Source organism: Gopherus flavomarginatus, chromosome 6 (genome assembly GCF_025201925.1).
Source record: "Gopherus flavomarginatus isolate rGopFla2 chromosome 6, rGopFla2.mat.asm, whole genome shotgun sequence".
Classification (NCBI taxonomy): Eukaryota; Metazoa; Chordata; order Testudines; family Testudinidae; genus Gopherus; species Gopherus flavomarginatus.
The window spans coordinates 79,528,741-79,551,384 of record NC_066622.1 but is presented as its reverse complement, the minus strand read 5'-3'; the positions used below and the strand labels follow the sequence as shown (position 1 = coordinate 79,551,384).

The following is a 22,644-nucleotide window of genomic DNA, read 5'->3' as shown; positions in this document are numbered from 1 at the left end:
AGAAGTCATGGATGATGCAATCATAATGGAGCTTATATCACTCTGCTGAACAAATTGCCCTATATCAGCTCTAGAAATCATACAGTGTCATGCTCTCTTCTTTGTCAGTGTTTGATTTTGCAAAGGGACACATTTCTGTTTAGCCAAAGTGAGCAGAGATGCCTCGTACTTGTGTGGACAGTGCAGATAACTTCTGCTATGTTTGTGGTGAAGTGAGTTTTGCATCACAAAAGCGCAGTATAACCACTATGGTTAAGAAAGCCTATCACCTTTATTTTGGCTGCAAAATTGGAGATCAGGACAAGAGGTGGGCTCCACACATATGCTACAACAAATCTTCGCCAGTGGTTGAACAGGAAAAGGAAATCTATGCTTTTTGCAGTATCAATGATTTAGAGAGAGCCAACAGATCATACCAGCAATTGTTACTTCTGCATGGTGCCTCCGGTTGGGAAAGGTGTGTCAAAGAAGAAAAATTGAACTGTGCATTATCCAAACATTCCATCAGCTATATGGCCAGTACCCCACAGAGAAGGACTGCCGGTTCCTGATGCACCAGAATCATTCTCACTTGAGTCAGACGAGGAAGAGGAAGAGGATGAAACTTCTGGTCCTGAACCATCAATGTCCCAGGACCCACATTTTCTCCTATCCTCCTCCTCTGAACCACACCTCATAACACAAGGTGAACTGAATGACCTTGTCAGGGATTTGGAACTACCCAAGAGTAAGGCAGAGCTGTTGGGCTCCAGACTACAGCAGTGGAATCTCCTGGCAGGCTATCAGGGCGAATGGAGCCCATCAATGCTTGCAGACTATTGCTGGACAGTGACAAGAGATGCTTCATTTAATGAATACAAGAGACAAGCCAAGAAGCACCGAGTAGACACTGAATAGGACTAAACTATGTACAGAATAGTTTTTGCCTTTTGTTTCATAATAAATTTTATTTATAGAACCCTTTTGCTGATTTTTAAAGTGTTACATAAACAGAACAGGTGAAATATTATCATGTAAAGCAACCATAAACACATGAAAAGACCTAGGTTTACAATTTATGATTAAAACTCTACTATCTACACAATATACATAGACATAAAATGTAAAAACTTAAATATCTTAGAAACAGTAGCCAATCAGTTGTTTTAATTGTCATATTTGAATTCAGCACATCAAAATACATAATAAATATCACATTTTATCTCTGAAGCAGACGACTTCTCAAAAATTGTAGACCAGTGTAATTTGCATAGAAGGCATGCTGCTTTAATACCTGCAACCAGGCATTGGTTTAAGATTGAAAGAGTAAAGACAGGGGACATTATTCTGGAAGGCACAAGGCAGCAGACAAAGAAGAGTTTCTTTATGTAGCACCAGCTACTCTAGTATCATCCTCTTGGACTTCCCATGGGGAAAGAGGCAGCTATTTCATACCACAGAGGTACGAAACTTGCTCTCAATCATCTTCCATCATACATATTCTCAGCAAAAGGAGAAACCCAGGGATACATTTCTATTATGATAGCACCCAAAGGCCCCTATTGAGATTGATGCCCCATAGTGCTGGGTACTGTATAAACATTCAAGAGAGAACCCCTACCCAGATTCATCAAGAACATCCACACCCTGGATCATGTTCCTTACATTACTTCTTAGATGGTGTACTGAAAAAATAGGACTGCTGCAGCCAAAATAAGGAGGTAAAGAGGAGAATAAATATAAACAATGAAGTGAAAGAACACAACAGAAAAACACTGAGTGCTAACTGGTATATTTCAAAGAACTTGGGTGGGGATATGTTTGTATTTCCATAAGAACAACATAGGTGTTTGCTAGCAGAGATTTCATGAGCCTCTTCCTGGTGTTTTCCCAGTCAAACACTTATTCTAGGACACCTTAGTCTTAAATAGCTTAGTGCTAATGAACGTAACCTTCAGAGAGACGTAGACATTCACATCATGTAATAAATTCCTTTCCATTTAGAAAACTGCTGGGTATCTTTCAACTTGAGAACTGAATTGAATAGTCTCTACAAAGCAGACAATTCTGAAAATAAAATAAAAATCTATGGATAGTTTACAATTTATTGTCAATAACTTTTTAATTTCAAATCCAAGAGACCAATATATGAAGAGACAAAAACCCAAGTGCTGAGAATCTTATATGGAAGACTTTCTTTGGGGTAAATGTTATGTTTTCTGTGTAACAGACATTTGCTAAAAGTTAAAAAAAAACTTTTGCCAATTTGTGTGTTTTAAATCCTTTAGAAACAGAAGCACTGAGATTTGATTAATACAGAAATTGTACATAAGATGAAGGCAAGGAAATCTCTTTGCTTTGAATCTAAATGTTTTGCATGTTAGCCTGATGTGATCTAATGGGTCTGGACTCCTAACCTGCTGCAAGGCCTTGGACAAGTCATTTCACCTCTCTGTGCCTCTATTTCCCCTTCAACTCTTTGACTTGTCCATTTAGACTGCAAGCAATTTGACGTAGGGACTGTAATTTACTGTGTGTTTGTACAGCACCTAGCACAGTAAGCCTGATCTTGGTTGGGACATCTAGGTGCTACTGTAATAGATATCATAAAACAGACTAGAATCACAGAATCATCAAAATGTAGAGCTTAAAGTGATCCTGAGAAAACATCTAGTCCAGCCCCTTGTGCTGAGGCAGGGCCAGGTAAACATAGGCCTTCCGTGACAGAGGTTTAGTTTTGAGATTTTAGGGTATGGCTACACTGGAACCTTCAAAGCGCTGTCACAGGAGCGCTCCTGTGGCAGCACTTTGAAGTGCGAGTGTGGTCATGTACAAGAGCTGGGAGAGAGCTCTCCCAGCACTCCTGGTCCTCCACCTCCATGAGGGGATTAGCTCCCAGCACTCGGAGCCGGTTTACACTAGCGCTTTAAAGCACTCTGACTTGCTGCACTCAGGGGGCTGATTTTTCACCCCCCCTGAGCCAGCAAATTAGAGCGCTATAAAATGTAAGTGTAGCCAAGCCCCTAGGCTCTTTTCTCCAAAAATGCAGAGAAACAGTTTTGAATAACAAGTGAAGAATAGTATCAGAGAAGTCGCCGTGTTAGTCTGGATCTGTAAAAAGTGGCAAAGAATCCTGTGGCACCTTATAGACTAACAGATGTATTGGAGCATGAGCTTTCATGGGTGACAAAGTGGGTATTCACCCACGAAAGCTCATGCTCCAATACTTCTGTTAGTCTATAAGGTGCCACAGGACTCTTTGCCGCCTTTTAAGTGAAGAATATCATCACGCCCCTTGCTCTTGAAGGGGGAATTTAAGGAGGCAGAATATAACTACTCAGCCTGGAATTTAGCCAGGACATTGGGACTATCATCTATCATGTAATCACCAATGGCTATTGTAGAAAACTGTAGATTTAATAGCACAAGGTAAATATTCTCTCTGACCAGACAGTTTGCTCTTTGCAGAACACATGGCTGAAGTTATAACAGAAAGTTATCTGAACTGAGATTAATGCTCATGCACATTTTTATGTAACCACACTCCAGCACCAACATTAATAATTTAATGGTTACATGGTTGCATTCAAGCTCTGCCTACATTTAAGAATGAAGTTCGTGACATTTCTTTTTCTCCTGACATTAGTATAGCATCATATGTAACTGCTAGAATTAGCACAAATGTATGAGCATGGTGGCCTGTTTTGGGTACTATAGAGATGTAATGAGGCAATCAATCAAAGCTTTCAAGCAATGTAAGGTTTGAAACATGGCTTGTGGATAACTCCAGAACCGAGGAGCTGGTCTTAAGATTTCATGGAGACCAGGTTGCTTGTCCCTTTAACAATCGCTGTATCATCCATCTTGTTTTCTGTCATTCCCCTAAGGACTGCCCCCAAAAGCAATAAAAATTGTTTGCGCTTGTATAGTGCCTTTCATGCACTGAGCTTACAGTTGAACAAACATTAATGATTTGAGTCTCCTAACACTCCTGAGTGGCAAGATAAAAGATATACAGAGATGCCTACACCTACTACTGAAATGCAGGAGGCGTTTAACAGCACACAGCAACAATAAAGATGTGAGAACTACTGTAGTCTTTGAAACACTGAAAGGTGAAAGTAGATGAGAATTCAATTTTTGTGCTAACATTTAACCAGGGCACTGAGCCTGAAACTCTAGCCTTATAAAAATGCCATGTGATATTGAGGGCACAGGTCATCAGAGCACTTAAGCATATGTTAAAGATAGTGGTTCTCAACCCTCGGCCCAATCAGCACACAATTGCAGCCCATGTGACAACCCCTGGGGCATAGAGGTACTATATGTATTGTATGGATGCAGCCTATAAGACACAAAGCTGCATATGTGGCTAAGAATGGTAAATAGGTTGAGAACCACTCGTTAAAGGCTTGTACTTAAAAGCAATGTACTTAAGCAAGCCTCTAAAGAGTGTAGCCTCTTATATTCTACACGTGTGTCTAGCCCAGTTAAGGGATGCACCAAAAGAGAGCCAGAACACCCAGAAAATCATCTAATAATGAGACAAGTCCAGCCATGGCAGAAGTTGCTACCCCTGTTACCATCTCCTAAGAGTAAGCTACCAACAAAGTGGCTAGGACTTCATGAAGTCCTGAGAAAGGCATGCCCTCTCACCTATGAAATCTATGCTAGGCAGAGTAATGAAGCAGCTGTCATAGCATATGACCTTCCTAAAAGAGGAGAAGAAGAGAGAGCTCCTATAATCATTGATAGCTACGGAATATTTTTCTTTACTCATTATCAGTAGAGCTGCCAATTTTGGTTATGAAAGTTGATAGATTGAGTCTCAGCAGGGAGAAACTAGAATTTGTATGGGCAACACCCTGAACTCTAAAATTGTTCTCTCAGATTAGTATGTTTGAGCCCAAGGTTATGTACAATGCTTCTCTTATTGACATTGATTAGAGACTTGTGCATCCAAGAGCAAAAATTAGGCTTCTAGGGCTTGTCTACATCAGAAAGTTGCAGCGCTGGTGAGGGAGTTACAGCGCTGCAACTTTGAAGGTGTACACATCTGCAGGGCATCACCAGCGCTGCAACTCCCTGTTTGCAGCGCTGGCCGTACTCCCGTTTTGTCTCGGGTGTAGAGGATCCAGCGCTGGTGATCCAGCGCTGGTAATGCAATGTAGACACTTACCAGCGCTTTTCTTGACCTCCGTGGAATAAGCAGGTATCCCAGCATACCTGAGGATACCTCTCTGGTAATCAAGAAAACTCCTCTGCCCTGTGCTCACCTGACCCCTCCTTTAAATCCCCCGGGAAATTTAAAAAATCACCTTCCTGTTTGCTCAGTCAGGCGTGGAGTGCAATTAATCAATCAATCATTCAGCGACCATGCCTCCACGCAACAAACGAGCCCCAGCATGGACCAATGCAGAGCTGCAGGATCTAATTAGTGTGTGGGGAGATGAGGCTGTTCAAACACAGCTGCGCTCCAGAAGGAGAAACTACGATACCTATGGTCAGATATCGCAGTCCATGCTGAGAAGGGGCCACGAACGGGACGCCTTGCAATGCAGAGTAAAAATTAAGGAGATGAGGAGTGCATACTGCAAAGCCCGTGAGGGAAACCGACGCTCAGGAGCAGCCCCCACAACCTGCAGGTTTTACAAGGAGCTGGATGCCATACTTGGGTGTGACCCCACCGTGAATCCTAGGAGCACGATGGAGAGTTCAGAGCAGGGAGAAGTGGGGGATGGTGTAGAGGATGAATACAGTGATGCTACTGGCGTTGAGGGGGACACCCCAGAGTCTCAGGACACAGGCAGCCAGGAGCTCTTCTCCAGCCCTGAGGAGACTAGCCAGTCACAGCAGCTGGAAGCGGACGTTGATGAGGAAGCTGAGGATCGTGCTCGTGGTAAGTAGATTGCAATGCTCTGTCCGTCCCCCACCCCCCCTTCCAAGCGTGAAACCTGCCCTGCGGTGTGCTCTGTCCGTCCCCCACCCCCCCTTCCAAGCGGGAACCGTGTCCTGCGGGGTGCTTCTTCCTCACCGATCCCCCCTTCCAAGCGGGAACCGTGTCCTGCGGGGTGCTTCTTCCTCACCGATCCCCCCTTCCAAGCGTGAAACCTGCCCTGCGGTGTGCTCTGTCCGTCCCCCACCCCCCCCTTCCAAGCGGGAAACCTGCCCTGCGGTGTGCTTCTTCCTCACCGATCCCCCCTTCCAAGCGGGAAACCTGCCCTGCGGTGTGCTCTGTCCGTCCCCCACCCCCCCTTCCAAGCGGGAACCGTGTCCTGCGGGGTGCTTCTTCCTCACCGATCCCCCCTTCCAAGCGTGAAACCTGCCCTGCGGTGTGCTCTGTCCGTCCCCCACCCCCCCTTCCAAGCGGGAAACCTGCCCTGCGGTGTGCTTCTTCCTCACCGACCCCCCCTTCCAAGCGGGAAACCTGCCCTGCGGTGTGCTCTGTCCGTCCCCCACCCCCCCTTCCAAGCGGGAACCGTGTCCTGCGGGGTGCTTCTTCCTCACCGATCCCCCCTTCCAAGCGGGAACCGTGTCCTGCGGGGTGCTTCTTCCTCACCGATCCCCCTTCCAAGCGTGAAACCTGCCCTGCGGTGTGCTCTGTCTGTCCCCAACCCCCCCTTCCAAGCGGGAAACCTGCCCTGCGGTGTGCTTCTTCCTCACCGATCCCCCCTTCCAAGCGGGAAACCTGCCCTGCGGTGTGCTCTGTCCGTCCCCCACCCCCCCTTCCAAGCGGGAACCGTGTCCTGCGGGGTGCTTCTTCCTCACCGATCCCCCCTTCCAAGCGTGAAACCTGCCCTGCGGTGTGCTCTGTCCGTCCCCCACCCCCCCTTCCAAGCGGGAAACCTGCCCTGCGGTGTGCTCTGTCCGTCCCCCACCCCCCCTTCCAAGCGGGAAACCTGCCCTGCGGTGTGCTCTGTCCGTCCCCCACCCCCCCTTCCAAGCGGGAAACCTGCCCTGCGGTGTGCTCTGTCCGTCCCCCACCCCCCCTTCCAAGCGTGAAACCTGCCCTGCGGTGTGCTCTGTCCATCCCCCACCCCCCCTTCCAAGCGGGAACCGTGTCCTGCGGGGTGCTTCTTCCTCACCGATCCCCCCTTCCAAGCGTGAAACCTGCCCTGCGGTGTGCTCTGTCCGTCCCCCACCCCCCCTTCCAAGCGGGAAACCTGCCCTGCGGTGTGCTCTGTCCGTCCCCCACCCCCCCTTCCAAGCGGGAACCGTGTCCTGCGGGGTGCTTCTTCCTCACCGATCCCCCCTTCCAAGCGTGAAACCTGCCCTGCGGTGTGCTCTGTCCGTCCCCCACCCCCCCTTCCAAGCGGGAACCGTGTCCTGCGGGGTGCTTCTTCCTCACCGATCCCCCCTTCCAAGCAGGAACCAAGGCATCCCACTAACATGGGAGAATTTTAAGCAAAAGTACTCACCCCATTGCTAGACATGTCTTAGCTTTCTTGAACTCTACAGTGTTATGTGAGGTATGTGAGAGGGATGCTACCTACAGTTTCCAATGTCCTTCAAAAGTTGATAATAAACAATTATGCCCCTGTGTATTACATGTCTCTATCTCTATTTTTTCTAGACAACTCGAGTAATGCGGCTGTGTCACCGGCCTCACGTAGATTGCAGAATTTGAGGCGCAATCCTAGGAAATCAAAAGAGGAGCTGATCAAGACCGTTCTGAACCACTACAACAGGGAAAGTAGGAAGACTGAGGAGTGGAGAAAAAGTGTACAGGAATGGAGGCTGACTGAAAGCAGGAGACAGGAATTGTCTGCCAAAAGAATAGCCAGGCAGATGATGAGACTCCTGTCTCGCCAAACCAAGTCTTTTGAGTCTCTTGTAGCCATGCAGGCAAATATATACCGTGATAACCCACAGGCTTCCAAAAGCAATGTTCCTTGTCCCCCTGTGTATCCTCAAAATAGCTTTATGCAGCACCCAGTTCCTTATTATCATCAGCTGCCCCCAACACCTATAACATCACTTAGTAACCAAGATATGTTTAATTCTTACCCAGTGCACTCCACCCCCATCATTCTGCAGCAAAGTAATGGTGAGTTGCATCAGACGGTTACAATTGAGTAAAATAGGAAATAGTAAAACCTCTGAATGTACTGTGAACCACCCATACCCCCTTACCTGTTTTTTACTGTATGACAAATAAAAGGTTTTGGTTTGTATTTCTTTCCATATGTTTTATTGGTGATAGAAATGGCTAATTATACACAGCAAGGTAAAGCAAAGCACAACACATGCACCAAACATTACTGCTGGCTCTCAGCATCAAATTGCTCCCTTATAGCATCCCTAATCCTTGAAGCCCTTTCCTGGGCCTCCCTATTAGCCCTGCTCTCTGGCTGAGCAAACTCATTCTCCAAACGTATAACCTCGGAGGTCCATTCCTCACTGAACCTTTCACCCTTCCCTTCACAAATATTATGGAGGGTGCAGCACGCGGATATAACTGCGGTAATGCTGCTTTCCATCAAATCTAGCTTCCCGAACAGACTGCGCCAGCGAGCTTTCAAACGGCCAAAAGCACGCTCCACAGTCATTCTACAGCGGCTCAACCTGTAGTTGAAACGTTCCTTGCTCCTGTCAAGCTTCCCAGTATATGGTTTCATGAGCCATGGCATTAATGGGTAAGCGGGGTCTCCCAGAATCACGATGGGCATTTCCACGTCCCCTACTGTTATATTGTGATCTGGGAAAAAGGTCCCGGCCCTAAGCCTCCTGAACAGGGCACTGTTCCTAAATATGCGTGCATCGTGCACCTTTCCAGGCCAACCAGAGTAAATGTCAGTGAAATGCCCACGGTGATCCACAAGCGCTTGCAGAACCACAGAGAAGTACCCCTTGCGATTAATATACTCCGATGCCAGGTGGGGTGGAGAGATAATAGGAATATGCGTCCCATCTACTGCCCCTCCACAGTTAGGGAAGCCCATTTCTGCAAAGCCATCTAAAATGTCCTGCACGTTACCAAGAGTCACGGTTCTTCTTGTCAGTGTTCGATTAATGGCCCTGCAAACTTGCATCAGCACCATTCCAACGGTGGACTTTCCCACTCCGAACTGGTTCGCCACAGATCGGAAACAGTCTGGAGTTGCCAGCTTCCAGATTGCAATAGCCACCCGCTTCTCCACAGAAAGGGCATCTCTAAATCTCGTGTTCATGCGCCGCAGGTTGGGGGCGAGATCATCACAAAGTCCCATGAAAGTGGCTTTCCTCATACGAAAGTTCTGCAGCCACTGCTCGTCATCCCATGATTGCAGGACGATGTGATCCCACCACTCAGTGCTGGTTTCCCGAGCCCAAACGCGCCGGTCCACGGAGCAGAGCACGTCTGTTATTGCCACTAGCATTGTACTGTCTGCATATTGATGCGATTCAGTACCATCGTCCGACTCCACATTTAGCAGCCTAAGGATTAGATCCACAGTAAGGCGAGATGTGCTGGCAATAGTCATTAGTAAGGTATTCAGTAGCTGAGGATCCATTCTTGAAAGATAATGCAGAAAAACCGCTTTAGAGTCACAATGCTGCCACAGTGCTCCGCATGTGTACCAAAGCAACGCTGGCCGTTGGAACAGGAACAGGAAGCAGAAGGACAATCACACTTCCTTCCCCTTCCCACAAGCCCCAGCGCCGCTGTGGGACGAGGTGCCCTGTGGGATAGCCGCCCACAATGCATCACTCCCAACAGCGCTGCAGTGTGGCCACATCTAACAGCACTTACAGCGCTGCTAGCAGTAAGTGTGGACACTCTGCAGCGCTGGCCCTATACAGCTGTCCTAATACAGCTATAACAACCAGCGCTGCAAAGTTTTAGATGTAGACATGGCCCTAGACTGTTAGTTGGAGAGCTGCATTGTCTTACAATTTTTTCCCTTCTATCTTTCCCACTAGAGGTTCGCTACTCTAGCAAAAAATCTGATATTAAAGTAACCAGTGCAGGTGCAACCTGGTGTTAAAAATTCCCCAAGTCTTGGCCATACTGTACCTCCTACTGTTACAATTACCAATGGCCTCACACTGGTAATGAATTCTACGTTCAATTTGTCAGCATAAACACATCCTAGAAGTATAAGTTGGTCTCGATTCAAATGTGAGAGTTAAACTGTATTGTAGTTATGTACCTGATGTAAGTGTTTTGTAATTAGAGCTGGTTTAAAGAGATGCATTTGTGTGTAAAAAACTTGTCCCTGTTACTCAGTGAAAATTTTTCTACCAGCTATACTTATTACGGGATTTATCATTTGCCTTATTATATTATCTCCCCGAAAATATCACTGGAAAAAGAGGATACCTCCCAATAGAACTTTCATGGACAGTAATGTTAGCTGATGAAAGTAAGAGGGTTGCTGCTACTTTGAGGAGTTCATAGTTGGTGCAAGTCATTTGACACCTACTTAAATGGGTATTTCAATCCTGTGTGGACTGAGGACTTGTCTACAGGAAACTGACCTGAGGAACCACAGCAATATAATTACAGTGCTATAGCTATGCAGGTATAACTCCACATGTGAACACTCCATTTTGCAATCAGTGACTTTCTTTGGTATAGTTTATTGCTATAGGGCAACCACCATCTGGGTCATCCTCCAACCACTGCAGCCTGACAGGTACACCTGCCTCAGTTTCCCCTTTATTCACTTAGGCTAAGGAATGCTGACTCTTTCGGTAGCAAATTCAAAACCTTTTATTCCTATAAAGAGCTACATTTTGCAGATCCCTCATAGTAACAACAACTCTTCTCAAAATCTCAAAGGAGAACAAAGTTACAACATAGCAGCTTTCTAATCCCATTCAAAAAAGTCACTACTCTCAGGTCATTCATCCGAGAGTCACTAACCATTCCATCCTGGCACCTTTAGCTTCTGTGCCAGGGACCCTCTCTCCTACCTGAGAGTTCCAAGACCCACTTCTGTCCCTTGAGTCTTCTGCAGCCACAAGTCGTATCTGCCATAAGAAAGCTCCCTCCATGGTTTCACTTCCCTAGGCCTCCTTGCTTGGGAGTCCTATCCCTGCTCCTGGGGACCTCCCTCCAGAGTCAACTCCTTGCTTCTGGGCCTGGCTTACACTGACCAAGCTGGTTGGTCTTTGCTTCTTTCTAGTGGTCTCTGTACAAGCCTTCCTACAACACAGCAGGATTCCCCAGCCCTCCTAGTAGCTCACAATTACTGTGTCTCCTTCAGATCTTTTCCTCAGGCAATTGCCTGCTGTTCCTTCCATCTCTCCTCTTCTCATCAGGGTATGGCTACAATTGAAATTTCAAAGCGCTGCCACGGCAGCGCTTTGAAGTGTGAGTGTGCTTGAAGCGCCAGCACTGGGAGAGAGCTCTCCCAGTGCTGCACGTAAACCACATCCCTTACAGGTGTAGCTTGCAGGGCTGGGAGCCACGCTCCCAGCGCTGCGGCACTGATTACATTGAGGCTTTACAGCACTGTATCTTGCAGCGCTCAGGGGGGTGTTTTTTCACATCCGTGAGCGCGAAAGTTGCAGCGCTGTAAAGTGCCAGTGTAGCAGACAGCTCTAACCTACCCCTCAAGTCTCCTCTCAGGCAGTTTGTACCTTCTCCTTCCTGCCTTTTCCATTTTCAGACCCACCGTGCTCTGTCTTAAATCAAATTGGGAAGCAGCTGATGAGTCACAGGTGCACTGGATCCTGCTTCATCTTAAAGGGGAAAGTCACCCTGTGATACTTACTTATACTCATGCCACTTCAAGCATGAAGATAAATAAACAATTGAACAGAGTAATGGAGATGAGACGTCTTTAAACTCACTGTACCAAATTCACCCTTGGTATAACTCAGAGTTAAATTAAGTTAAATCAGGGATGAATTTGGCCTGTCTTTAGCCTCTAAAAGGAGACTAATCAAGACATATAATCCCTGCTTTGAAGAGTTTACAAGGTAAGGGTTAGATCCCGACATGGGCCTATGCAAGGATTTAAGGGGGAGTAAGAACTCCCTTATAGTCCTGTGTGGGTCACTGGACTTTTGTTCTGGGTGTTCAGTAGTAAGTAGGCAGTAAAATCTGGAGCAGGTGGGTGAGGGAAAGGATGGAACTTTTGTTCTAACTCTCAAACCAAATCCTGCCCTGTTGTGGGAAGGCTTGTACAAAAGCCCCTAGAAAAAAGGGGAAGAATCAGCTTGGTCGGCATAAGCCAGGCCCAGAAGCAAGGGGTTGACTCTGGGAGAGAGATTCCTTGGAGTGGGCACTGGACTCACAGGCAAGGAGACCTAGGGAATGTAATTCTTCAGGGAGCCCTCTGGCAGAAGGCCTGAGTGGAGGACTGCAGGAGGAACCCAGGAGCAAGGGGCTGGTCCCAGAGGGAGGTTCCCTGGAGCAGGGGTAGGATTCAGAGGCAAGGATACCTGGGGGAAATGAAGCAGTACAGGGAACTTTGTGGCAGATGTGACATGAGGCTACAGAAGACTCATGTGAGAGAAATGGGTCATGGAAATGGTGAAGAAACAGAAGTATGTGTTGGCCTGAACACCGTTTTACAACACAATTTCATACTCCTGGAAGTCAAATGAAGTTTATCATATTTAAATCTACTGTATTATCAGTGACCATATTGTAAGTTACCAGGTTCTGAAGCTCCTCTCATTTCCTGGCAGATAAACATGCTAGTTTTATAGAGATACTGACATTGCATACTCCAGCATTGACAAACAGTGGCATTCAGCTATATCTTCTACAATATGCAACACACGGAACACTAACTAGATGTTAGCACAAACCACTAGTGCTACTACATAAATCTTATAGTGCCATTCACAAGTAAAGTGAAGCATAATGGCTAGATGCAAATGAGATGCACTATCACATTCAAACAGAGGTGATGAGCAGAGTGACCTTTGAGCAGAGACTGAAGCATGTGTCATGTATGCTGAAGTTTGTGGCAAACAAATGAAAAACAATCAAATACAAAGGTGACATTTAAGTTTGGTTTAAAAATCAAGATCCAAATCAGGGGCACAAATAGCCGAGGGGAGGGAATTCTAAGGGAACATATTTTATTTTGAATCGGCTTCCATTTTGTAAGCCAAATTCAGTGACGTGTCCTTTGCAGGTTATTGATCTGTGTCTGCTTTATTAATACAGATATGTTCTCCATACATTGGATAAGATTGTCTGATCTGGGATAGCAGAAGATCCCAGTGTAGTGCTGTAACTCTAAACTAGTCAGGTGATTGAATAGAGGAAGCAAGATTTCTAAAATTTAACCTCATTTTAACTTACATAACATTAGAGGAATCTTTTTGCTGAATCTCTATTTACTGAGCAGAAAAATACAAACAGATAAGTGGAAATTTTCTGGTAACAAATGTAAACTCTCAGGGTTCCATTTTTAAAAAGGCAATTGGAAGTCTGCACTCCTGTAACGAATCTGTATTAGGGACAGGGGCTGAAGTTACTGTGATTGCATATGCAGATAAACACAGTCATCTAGACAGTTATTTTCATGCACCTGCAATGATTAACATGTACGTGCACAGTTGTACATGGCTCCAGAATCTCTCTTTTTGAAGCTTTGGTCCTACAGCTTTCAAAAAGTGTCATTGTCCATACTGCTGTCATCACTGTAGTGCAACTTAAAAACAAAACAACCCACTCTTGTATCAGTTACCTTCACCAACACCAAAGCCACATGACTGTCACTAGAAATCCATGGATCTCCGCTTTAGCCGCAAAAGTGGTTGACAGATAATGGATTGGATGCGGCTACAAATTGTGTGTCTGTGCAGGGCTCTATCTGTAACAGGCAGAAAGGGTGGACCAGCCTCTAATTTGTACAGGCCACACCCTGTTTCCTGCCTGCACTACCCAACTCTGTCCCAGCCCTGAGCAAGGGGATTTAGCGCATAGTTGCACTTGCACTGAATTGCATCAGCTTGCACATTGCACTTCCATCTCACTTACTATATGCGTCCCAGGTAGATAGTTTGTCAACAACTAAGTCATTACACCACTCCTTACATGGTGAATGAAGAATCAAGCCCTTGATATTATTTATGATCTTTTCCTCCCATCTCACCCTTCCCAAGGCCAGTGCAAGGATATTTTGCACCCTAGGTGAAACTTCCACCTTGCACCCCTCTCCACATCTCCCCCCAAAGCATCGCTTATGATAAGCTTTCAAAAATGAATACTGCCTAATATGGCATTGTTCATTAGAATTAATACACATTTGGCTTGAAAGTTTGTTAATTTCATTATTTAGTCTACATATTTAATGAACATGAATGAATAACTTGACAGGGTGTGGGGCTGGCTGGCTTTGGACATGGGGATGCAGCAGGGGCTGGCTGCAAGCAGGGTGACGGGTACCAGGGCTGTCCCTAGATATTCTGGGGCCCTACACAACCCCCCCATAGAGGGTGTGTGGTGCTCCAGGCCTCTGGGGGGCGGGGCTGGCTTGGGGGGCAGGAGGGAAATACACCCTAGCACTCACCAGTGGCGTGGCTGGGGCCGGGTCTCTGCACTTCCCCCTGCCGGTGAGGGTAGGCATGGCCCTGCTGCAGAGCTCAGGGGAGTGGGGGCGGGGTGGGGCTGAGCAGGGGCGGGGTCCCTGGAGAAGAGCCAGAGCAGCAGGGAGCGGCGCAGCGCCCCTGGTGGCTGGAGGAGGAATGTCAACTTCCCAGCTGGCCAGAGCTGATCAAAGCTGCTGCACCCTCTCACACAGCTGCAGGAAGAGGGTTACATGTTTAGCTGGCACTGGGTGAGCATCCCAGACATTTTAGGCACTGCTTTTTGGCACCCTCAAATCTTGGTGACCTAGACGGCTGCCTAGTTTGTCTAGTGGTTGCACCGGCCCTGATCCTTCCCCCTGCAGAGTGTTATGTGAAGGATTCTAAAGCATCTTTATCAAAAAGAAACTAACTTAAATTGAATTGCTGCAAACAGGTCTGACTTTGACTGATGAACTGCAATTTAACTTAAAATAGTACAGAGGCTTTAGACCGACCTGAGCCATGAGATCAAGTCAAGAGGCTAATCTGCCAGGCTCTTACTAAACCCATTGTATGCCTAATCCATTTAAAATTCCTGTAAGTAAATGGGTTTTCTTCTAGTATGCTCAGATCTGTGAATGTTTACATTGATACATGTTGCTGGTATCTCCAAAACTTGGAGTTCTTGGAGCACTCCCTTTTAATGAGTAGGTCATAGATATTCATTGTGTTTACATCAACTTTGGTACCTTTTCTAAAGGTAAATAGTGACCCTGCCCTCTTGAGGAAGAACAGTAATGTTAAGTGAACTGAGACTTCCCATACACCATATCTTTTTATATTCCGATTACACCAGCAAAACTCTGATAGCTTCTCTGCTAGTCAATGTGCTTTCCAAGAACTACTAACTCATCTGTAACCTAATCATTTAAATCAGCTTCAGTACCAAATGACTGGAGGATAGCTAATGTGATGCCAATTTTTAAAAAGGGCCTGACTCCAGTAGTGGGCAATCTGGTTGAAACGATAGTAAAGAACAAAAATGTCAGAAACAGATGAACATAACTTGTTGGGGAAGAGTCAACATGGTTTTTGTAAAGGGAAAATCATGCTTCACCAATCTACTAGAATTCTTTGAGCATGTGAACAAGTGGGATCCAGTGGATATAGTGTACTTGGATTTTCAGAAAGCCTTTGACAAGGTCCCTCATCAAAGGCTCTCAAGCAAAGTAAGCTGTCATGGGATAAGAGGGAAGGTCCACTCATGAATTGGTAACTGGTTAAAAGTTAAGAAACAAAGAGTAGGAATAAATGATCAGTTTTGTAAATAGTCGTGTCCCCCAGAGGTCTGTACTGGCCAGGCCCAGTCCTATTCAACAAATTCATAAATGATGTGGACAAAGGGGTAAACAGTGAGCTAAGATAATAAGACAGAAAATATCATATTGCCTTTATATAAATCCATGGTACACCCACATCTTGAATACTGCATGCAGATGTGTTCACCCCATCTCAAAAAAAGATATGTTGGAATTGGAAAAGGTTCAGAGAAGGGCAACAAAAATGATTGGGGTAGGGAACAGCTGCCATATGAGGACAGGTTAATAAGACTGGGACTTTTCAGCTTGGAAAAGAGATCATTAAGGGGGGTTATGATAAAGGTCTATAAAATCATAACTAGTGTGGAGAAAGTAAATAATGAAGTGTTATTTACGCCTTCTCATAAGACTAGGGGGTCAATAAATGAAATTAATAGGCAGCAGGCTTAAAACAAACAAAAGGAAGTATTTTTTTTTCACACCACACACAGCCATCCTGTAGAACTCCTTGTCAGAGAATGTTGTGAAGGCTAAGACTATAACAGGGTTCAAAAAAGAACTAGATAAGTTCATGGAGGATAGGTCCATCAATGGCTATTAGCCAGGACGGACAGGGATGGTGTCCCTAGCCTCTGTTTGCTAGAAGTTGGAAATAGGAGACAGGGGATGGATCATTTGGTAATTATCTGTTCTGTTCATTCCCTCTGGGGCACCTGGCATTGGCCACTGTCAAAAGACAGGATACTGGTCTAGATGGACCTTTGGCCTGACCCAGAATGGCCATTCTTATGTCCTTAGGCCAATGTTGAACCTTTTCAAAATTACCACTGAACTCTTCACATATTTATTTCTGCACATCACATAGACATCACCATACAACCATGCTATTAAAGTTCTTTGTCATTAGTTTTTTCAAATAGCAAGAACAGACAGCAGCATCCACTTCCATAACAATAGGCTAATGCTGTTTCCTCGTGATTTCTAGATATTTTCATTTTGGTGCCTTTATAGTACATAGGGAAATTGTTTACCTGCTCTGAATTGCTGTCTTCACTCTCCCTTGGAGTCTCTATTTATTCAAATGTGGGTATGTCTTTTTCCCTCTTAAAATAAAGGTTTTTGGATTTGCCTTCCTAGTAGCTGTACCTTAACTTCCTCTGCACATCCATCCAAAGTGCCCGTTTGCCTGATCTTTTGTGATAGTATCAAACATCAGCTGAGCAGCATCCTAACTTGCTTTAATTTTTTCCAGTGCACTACCTGCTTTTAAACTTGTTAGTTCCTCTGCTATCTTCCCATAGCCATATCCATTACCTTTCTCAGTGTATTGCCGCGTACCAATAGCTACAGTACTGGTATGTTTCTTGTTCATTTCACCCTTACTTGAATCTGTTCTGTGAAGCAGAGTAGGACCAGGAGCAGAGTTGGACCTAATCTTGGCCCTGATTTAGCAACATCCTTAAGTTTGTTGAACATTAAACACAGGAGTAATCCACTGACATCAGTAGGACTAAAGTTACACACATCAAGACCCTGCTGAATCAAAGTTCTTCTGCAGAGGGTTTATGCAGATACTACTAAAGCCCTGTAGCGATGGTGCATTGGATTGGAATGGGGGTCAGGGCACACTTCTGAATCTCCCACATTTGTATAACTTTGTGCAGAGTCTATGAGTTGTGCTGTTTATAGGGATCAGGATTTGGCCCTTGATGTCCAGTGGAGTGACTGCTTGTTATTGACTGATAGACCTGCAGTCAGGATGAAGGGCTATAACATTGAAATGCTACTGAAGAACTATGTTCCTAGAGTTCAACAATTTTTTAGTAAGTTCAATCATGCTTTCTACCAAGTTTGTTCTTTCAGAGAAGCCATGGATTTCTTCTGTGAAAAAGACACAGTATTCTCTGTTCAGCAGTCTGCGTTGGAAACCATGCTTGCAAATACTTGCTGGCAGCTTAGAAAAACACAGCAACTTGTTTACATTCACTCAGTATGCATCATGGCCCTGCCTTTAGATATTATAGTTTGAGAAGTTATGGGACTCCCCAAAGTTTTAACCAGAAATACATTAACATTTAATAAGTTTTAGTTAATAGATATGTGGGACTCTGGAGCTAATGTTCTGATAAGATAGACAGCACCTCCACCAACAGGTGATAGTTTACCTTAGTTTTAAAGTGGTTGTCTTGTTTGTTATGTTGTATATGATTGGGAAATGGGGTAGTTCTGTAAAAAATTATATCCTGTCTGGTCTAATGGAATTATTTGTAGTGTGTCAATAAATCCCTAGGATTTCTATGAGCAAGTTTTACACTAAAGCCTTCCATAACCAGTGGTGCCAACTCTATTTTGTCACGCGTCTCATGGTATTTGGTGTTTTCTTTTCCCTTAGAGTTTCAGCTCCTGGACATGTGATTAAGTGGAAATCTCTAGGATTTTATTTATTTTTAAAATGATACGTTTCTGGTCATCATGCTTGTGGTGAAAAAGCTTGAAAAAAATCAGAATAAAAGCCTCAAGACTCAGAGCCAAAGAAAGATAACCCAACATTTAAAAAAGACAATTTTTGGGGACTTGACTCATGAGTTTTGGTGGCTTGGTGCTGGCCACACTGCATCCTTTTCAAGCAGGTTTTGGGCCAAGGTTTGACTGAAATTGAAAATAGAGGTGAGTGCATGTTGGCCCACTCTATCAAAGCTAGATGGATATAGCTGGCAGGTGGACAATAATCTGCTTTGGAGAAAGACAAAGTCCTTCAGTGATCATTCTGAGGGGAAAAAAAGGTGTAGCAGGAGAAAATATCAGATTATCCTGGAGGCTTCCAGATCCTAAACAATGTAATGTCTGCTTAGTGGTTATGTAGAAGAACTGGATGAAAAATTGAGGAACAAAAGAAAAATCACAGGGGTTTCCATCTGACAGTTTAAAAGCAGATCCATTTTTCTCTTTATTCTTTTGCAAAGTTTCGTTGAAGTTGGTCAATTTTATGTCAAAACATCAAGAGGATTATTGACTGTTTGCTGAAAAGCAGGTTCAGGTAAACAAGTTTAGATGACCATTTCTACATTTATCCAAACTGTTCAGTATTTTGGGAAATTTCTCATTCTTACAACCCTCCCTACCATTTCATTTGAAAAATTTTCAACCAGCTCTACTATGTTAGGGGCTTGATTCACAATCTATTGCACACTATGGGAAGACTTTCATTGACTTAAGAACCTACTGAAGTGGTCTAAGTGGGCAGGTCCAGGTAGGACGAGGTAGTTTAGAAAAAACACTGAGCAGCTTTGGGGCAAAGGTAACTGACCACTTGAATGGATTCTCAGGAGCTGGATTAACTTCAACCTTGGAGATTATCAGTCTTAGATGTTTGTAAGATGTGGGTTCTTGTTACCTCACAAATATCTAATAGATAGGTGGTTCTGGTCCCTTTCTGGGGCCATACTGCTACAGTTACAGTGGAAAGTGAGAGGTGATGTTTGAAACTAGTAATTCTCATACCTTTGTTTTGTGTATTGTGTCTAACATTTTAGTAATTGTACAACCATTTTGTTCTCAAATGTTGTACCCTGATAGAATATTTACTGTACCCTGTCATGACAATTTTTTCCTCTTGTTTTTCTTAAGAAACTTTAGTCTACAAGAATGTTTTGCTACCTGTGTAGGAAAATTTAAGAGCAGTAGAGCTGGCTAAAAATTTTATTATATATGCATGCATGCAAATAATCTCTCTCTGTCTACAAAGATTTAAGACTGGCTCTGGTTAACTGGTGAAGTTAGTTGGTTCTTGTTATCAAGTACTTTGACTTCAAGAGGTTTCTCACAATGAACACGAGAATAGAAAAGGGACCTACAGATTTCCTCTAAAATTCAAGCTTTTAGGTTTTGTAAATAAAGAAATGCAAATTTTTTCAGATGACATAAAAATCATCCTTCAAATGCTTGCCCCAAACTCACATGGAACATTGAGGTTCATAAAGATTTCTCCTTTGCTTTGCATACAGATTATCGGAAGTAGTAATCCGCATATTACAAGATAACCTGTTCTCGTAAGACCCAGCAAGGCTGGGGTGAACAGCAGACCTTTCAGTGCTTTTCTTACACCAGTTGTATGAATTTGAGGCTGCTATATTTTTATTACCTTTTAATATGCTATTATGTTTGTGACTTACAATAAAAAACCCAACCAGTTAATCATGCAAAAAAGGCTTATACTAAAGAATTACTTTAATCAATCACATCCCCAGCTTCTTGCTTTGTTTTTATTCCATCATTCATGATATAAGGCTCTGCTGGCAGTATGTATATGTTAATTCACTCATCAAGTGTAGAACCCAATCATTGCATAATTAAGAAATAGGACTTGTATTGCAAGTCACCACACTATACAGGAGTGGCAAATATACAAGGGATATTTGAAGTCATTTATTGTGCAATTGGTAGCAACTAATATGGAGATTTTTTTCAAAGCACTTGAAAGATGTCTACAAGGGCTTACTTTTAAATATTGGTGGTTGAAGTTAATAAGTGTAATGATTTAAGAGCCTTTTTTCCATTTGATTTAAATGAATTCCTCAAGGTTTTTCTGAACAGTTAAGCACTTCTTTCCATTGTTTTTAAAAGGAGGCCCATAATATATTTATTATCAGAGGTGTAGCCGTGTTAGTCTGGATCTGTAAAAGCAGCAAAGAGTCCTGTGTCACCTTATAGACTAACAGACGTTTTGGAGCATGAGCTTTCGTGGGTGAATACCCACTTCGTCAGATGCATGTAGTGGAAATATCCAGGGGCAGGTATATATATGCAAGCAAGCTAGAGACAATGAGGTTAGTTCAATTAGGGAGGATGAGGCCCTGTTCTAGCAGTTGAGGTGTGAAAACCAAGGGAAAAGAAACTGGTTCTGTAGTTGGCAAGCTATTCACAGTCTTTGAGCTGATGGTGTCAAATTTGCAGATGAACTGATGCTCAGCAGTTTCACTTTGAAGCCTGGTCCTGAAGTTTTTTTTGCTGCAGGATGGCCACCTTAAGGTCTGCTATAGTGTGGCCAGGGAGTTGAAGTGTTCTCCTACAGGTTTTTGTATATTGCCATTCCTAATACCTGATTTGTGTCCATTTATCCTTTTCCGTAGAGACTGTCCAGTTTGGCCGATGTATATAGCAGAGGGGCATAGCTGGCATATGATGGCGTATCTTACATTGGTGGACGTGCTGGTGAATGAACCGGTGATGGTGTGGCTGATCTGGTTAGGTCCCGTGATGGTGTCGCTGGTGTAGATATGTGGGCAGAGTTGTGTTTATTGTGGACGATGAAATACAGTACCTATGTCAAACATATTATCTGGTGTTATCCATCCATGGAGAGAGAGAAAGGGAGAGAATTTTCTCCAAGTCTGCCTAGTAGAGCACCCTCCTCCAGGCTTTGCAGCCAAGTTTCTGTTCCTCATGGCTTAGTTTCCTAATTCACTTAATGCAGATTTATCAAAGTCTAAGGGAGCGCTCCCGCGGCAGTGCTTTGAAGTGCGAGTGTGGTCGCAGTGCCAGCGCTGGGAGAGCTCTCTCCCAGCGCTGCAGGTACTCCACCTCCCTGTGGGGATTAGCTTGCAGCGCTGGGAGCCATGCTTCCAGCACTGGGGCATTGTTTACACTGGTGCTTTGCAGCGCTGTAACTTGCTGCCCCGGGGTGTGTTTTTTCACACCCCTGAGCGAGAAAGTTGCAGCGCTGTAAAGTGCCAGTGTAGCCAAGGCCTTAAGTGTTTCATTTAAATGGTGTTAAGCTAAAGATATTATCTAGTATTGATGTGGAAGTAAGTAAAGTGACAATATATGGCACTCAAGCCCATATAATATGGAACAAAGAAACTTTAAGGAACAGGAGAAGAGCAACACCCTGTAAGCACCAGGCAGCAATATAGTACTGGAAACAAAAATGGCACCTTTAGTTCACGAAGCTTTACAGTGAAACTAAAATGGTCATTACTGTAGTCTCGATGGAAAAAAAATATGAGTCTCTTCAGCAACTAGCAAAAAAAGAAGGCAAGTTGGGGGAAATATGCACTTGGGAGAGAGGGGATGGGTAAGGGAAGCAAGTTATTTAAGAGGCATTAAGTGTCACATCAGTGAACAGAGAAGTGAAATTAAACAAGCAAGGTGAAGTTTGTAACATCACTTTTTAATAACATAGGCATTAACTAATTGAGTAACACTGAAATCAATGGGAGCTGTGGGCTTTCAACATAATGGGTTTGGCCCAACAATAGACTAATATTTAATACAATTTAATAAAATTTACAATACATTTACCCCAATGTGCCTAGGGCACTCTACATACAATTAGAGATGCTAATAAATTAGGAGCATTGTAGTTTTTTATTAAAGTTGAGTCAATAAGATTTTTTTTTTTTTGCTTAAAGAATTGTCTCTAGAATGATCCAATCTCCTTAGGGACATCAGGGTCTCTGGTTCCAGTTCAATTGCTGAACTGCTTTTGCAATTTTCTATCTATGGACTGATTGCAAATAGTTTATGAGTATTCAACATTTGGGCTGTGTTGGCTAGAGTTGCTGAAGAGATCATTCCTTGATAAGTTAGACTTCTTCGGTAAGATGCATTATCTGGGTGCAGAGCTAAAATTTAAGTTTGTCTTGTCAAATTAATATAAAATGATTACATGCGTTTATGGTTCTAGCTATGACAGGTACAGTCAGATGTTTGTGCCAGGGCTCTGGGGAGAGGGTTTTGGGATAATGCTGTCTGTTGGGTAGGTTCAACAGAAAGCATCCCATCTCATATAGCCTATACTAAGTGCATACCATTTCCTGATTTGCAATCCACAGCACAGTCACTGACAAATTAACTGCCTGTGCATATGTAATTCTAGCTGCAAAGC

The 22,644-nt window shown here is 44.1% G+C and overlaps 2 protein-coding genes and 1 long non-coding RNA gene across 4 annotated transcripts in view; 2 read left to right on the top strand and 1 right to left on the bottom strand.

Moving 5' to 3' along the window:
- The window catches only part of POLR3A (RNA polymerase III subunit A), a 1,141,582-nt gene that overhangs the window by 33,298 nt on the left and 1,085,640 nt on the right, over positions 1 to 22,644 (top strand). The window lies entirely within an intron of this gene.
- LOC127054233 (zinc finger and SCAN domain-containing protein 29-like) lies at positions 4,959 to 8,153 on the top strand. The gene is made up of 2 exons (XM_050960273.1): positions 4,959 to 5,878; positions 7,553 to 8,153. The coding sequence occupies exons 1-2, from the start codon at positions 5,356 to 5,358 to the stop codon at positions 8,056 to 8,058; spliced, it is 1,029 nt and encodes a 342-aa protein (XP_050816230.1). The 5' UTR covers positions 4,959 to 5,355; the 3' UTR covers positions 8,059 to 8,153.
- Positions 6,075 to 7,508, bottom strand: LOC127054321 (uncharacterized). Of its 2 annotated transcripts, XR_007775211.1 has the most exons (4): positions 7,090 to 7,508; positions 6,773 to 6,931; positions 6,302 to 6,354; positions 6,075 to 6,144 (listed from the first exon to the last, which is right to left on the bottom strand). It is a non-coding gene; the product is annotated as an uncharacterized LOC127054321 (long non-coding RNA). The 2 variants fall into 2 exon arrangements; XR_007775212.1 differs by lacking the exon at positions 6,302 to 6,354.